Source organism: Hylaeus volcanicus, chromosome 4 (assembly GCF_026283585.1).
Source record: "Hylaeus volcanicus isolate JK05 chromosome 4, UHH_iyHylVolc1.0_haploid, whole genome shotgun sequence".
In the NCBI taxonomy this organism is placed as follows: Eukaryota; Metazoa; Arthropoda; class Insecta; order Hymenoptera; family Colletidae; genus Hylaeus; species Hylaeus volcanicus.
The window spans coordinates 3,723,475-3,726,520 of NC_071979.1; the positions used below are offsets into that span (position 1 = coordinate 3,723,475).

The 3,046-nt window shown below is 37.3% G+C and overlaps 1 protein-coding gene across 1 annotated transcript in view; it reads left to right on the top strand.

Annotated features, from left to right (window-relative positions):
- Positions 1-2,805, top strand: part of LOC128875553 (uncharacterized) — a 26,549-nt gene extending 23,744 nt beyond the window's left edge. The window contains exon 3 of the mRNA XM_054121217.1: positions 2,185-2,805. Within this exon, the coding sequence (XP_053977192.1) occupies positions 2,185-2,427 (243 nt within the window). The 3' untranslated portion in view covers positions 2,428-2,805. The remainder of the gene's footprint in view (positions 1-2,184) is intronic.
- The last annotated feature ends 241 nt before the right edge of the window (positions 2,806-3,046 follow it).

Sequence of the window (3,046 nt, forward strand, 5' to 3'; positions counted from 1 at the left end):
CATAATGTCTGACTCTATTTAGAATGTCATACTATCATAATGTCTGATTCTGTCTGAAACGTCACAATGTCATCATGCCTAACTCTATCTAGAACATTATAATGCCTAATTACCTACAGTGTCATAGTGGCATAATGCCTGATTCCATCTAGAATGTCATACTATCATAATGTCGACATACTGGACCACGATATACGTTCTAGTTTTTACAATATTAACATAATATTCTACATAGAGCCCAGTGTATAATTAATACACTCTCGTAATTTCATTCAATAAATTCATAAATTTTTAAACAATTCTCCAATAATTTTGAATTTTTTGAGAGTTGTTAAACCTTAATGTCCCATTATCAAGTCATTTTCTCCACTTACGTGAAAATCATAACGAACATCATAGTTGGAACCAAATGCGCCCATGAAAAATTGTTAAGTTTTCTTTCGGTATTTTCGTCCGAACAAGACTCCCCCAATTTTCAATCGAACCTACGATAGAGCCGAGATAACGTATCTCGAAGGGCAGATGGAAAGTGATAAAACTTGCTTGAAATTCCCTTTGGTTCCCTCCGCGCTTCAATATTTCTGTACTGCGGTGTACTTGTGAGAAAGTATAATACATATACAGATACTTACGTATCCTTCGACGCGAGAAGAAGGCACGCGCGTTTCCCCCGAAGGGTGAAGATGTAATCGGGTCGGTTCCGAGACGTGTCGGTTCGGGCGTATGATATGTTGCCCCAAAGATTTACATCGCTTTCTTATGGGATTGGAGGAGGAAACATCGAGTCTCTATATTCGCTCCAAGAATCCCGTGTTACTGCTCGCATGAGTGACTATAATCCTTCAATTATCGAATCGATTCAACCACGCAGATTTCGTTCGACTACAGCGAAACAAGACGGAGTTAATAACTAAACAATTATTAACACCTTTTGCCATGGCAACCGATACTTTTATACAATAACGATAGCTGTCCCTATTGTATTATGTGTCTGATTATCCCTTTGTAATGATGATAATTAAATTATTCTCTATCTGGTAGAATTAATTGTAATATTTGGTATTCAGAACATTCTTGTATCATTAAAGAGAGACAATGTTAATAACCTAAGTTAATAAATTGACAATTTGTGTACGTCCTCATAATACCTTTGATTGTCATTAATGTATGCATGCATAAATGTTTATGCAAATTCATAAAAGATGGAAAAAAATTGCAGAAACGAGATCGTTCATACGTTTATGATTAAAGTAAACTTTATTTTAATTTCCTTCGCCGAAAGTTAGCGTTGGAAAACGACATTACTTATGATCTAATATTATTAAGGTGAACCAAAACTTCGTGCGTTTTTTAAGTTGTTCCAGTTTGTGCAATTTTTTAAAGTCATTAAAATTACTTTGTATCCAAGTGTTATATATCATTTCGTAGCTTTTGGAAAGCTCTTTCATATTTAGTTATTAACTACATTAACTTATTGTTTATCATTTTAGTGAAATCATGGTCACTGCTGGAAGATAGAGTTTAAAGCTACCGAATATTTTATTTTCTTTGTTGCTTCGATAACTTTAAACTCTTTAAAGTACTAGAATCTCAAAATTTTGTATGTTATTACTAAAACGAAATAAAATTGAGCGATCAATAAATTAATGTAGCTTATAATTAAATATGAAAGAGCTTTTTAAAAGCTACAGAATGATATATAACTCTTGCATATGAAGTAATTTTAATTACTTTAGAAAATTACACAAACTGAAACAACTTAAAAAACGCACGAACTTTTGGCTCACCTTAATACCTAAACCAAGGTCAAGCCTGAAGGTTCACGGTGTAGGACTTATGGAGGGGACAGCTAGTGGATCTCTATTATCTAAACTACTCGATTATCAGAACTGCCTTGTCCCCGAACCTGTTCTAATAAATGAAATTCTACCGTATTCCATCGATTTGCCTCATCGATAATTGATCATTAGAAAAATATAGATAACAAATTGAGATTCCAAGTACACGCGTACCGTTAGATCCTATGACGTGTGTATCGAATAGTTCGATATAAAACGATACTCCATTAACAGGTTACCGATTACCGACGAGATCGCTAATGGTATCAGCCCTATCTCTAATTCCCACGTCGAATATTTTCCTCGCCAAACGAACTGATGGTTGATCCGATATGTTTCAATTCAGGTGAAAATCTGGTTTCAAAATCGACGGATGAAGTGGAAGAGAAGTAAGAAAGCGCAACAAGAGGCACGTGCAAGTAGCAAAGGAGACGAAACCGGAAACGGAAGAAGTACGGAGAGGGAAACCGGTGGCGATACGAGCACGAACTCGCCTAACCCGCAGGAGGACTCCAAGGGAGCGTTGCAGGAAACCCAGAGAACCACCAACGAGCTTCAGGAACCCCTTTATCGGCCATACGTCGTGTAAAAGTCTGACCAAAGTAACTGTGCTAATTGAGAACGAACGATTCTAACGTAAACTATCACTGCGCGTCTAACACCTGTCCGTCGACTTGCCGCGTTTGATATTTCGGTGGTACACTTATTGTTATACATACGTGATCCTTAGCCCCGTATAAAGGATAAACACAAATATGAAATATAAAATATACGAATACGTAAAATGAAAAGGGAGTCAACGTGTCGGGATGATCGATTAGACTGAAGTTATACGGTAGGAGCTTCGTTATGTGAACTAATTCGAGGGAGATAAAAGTGTTGCGTAAACAAATTTTCAGAGAATAAAAGGTTGCAAGCTATTAGGTTCATTTTACGTAATATCGAGGGCAACGTTATACAGAGTATCTCAGAATTAGTGTAAGAAGCGGAAATAGGGAGGGTAGATGGGACGATTCTGAAGCACAATTTCCTTTGTCGGTTGATGCTTCGTTTTTGAATTATTAACGAAAAACCAGCGACCAAACACAGCGCCCGAGTAGCGCGCTGTTACCAGCCAATCCTGGCTCGAGTCTATGCTCTCGCGGCTGAGCACGCACTACTCGGCCGCTGCGATTGGTCGGTGCTTATTTCATTAATAATTCAAAAAC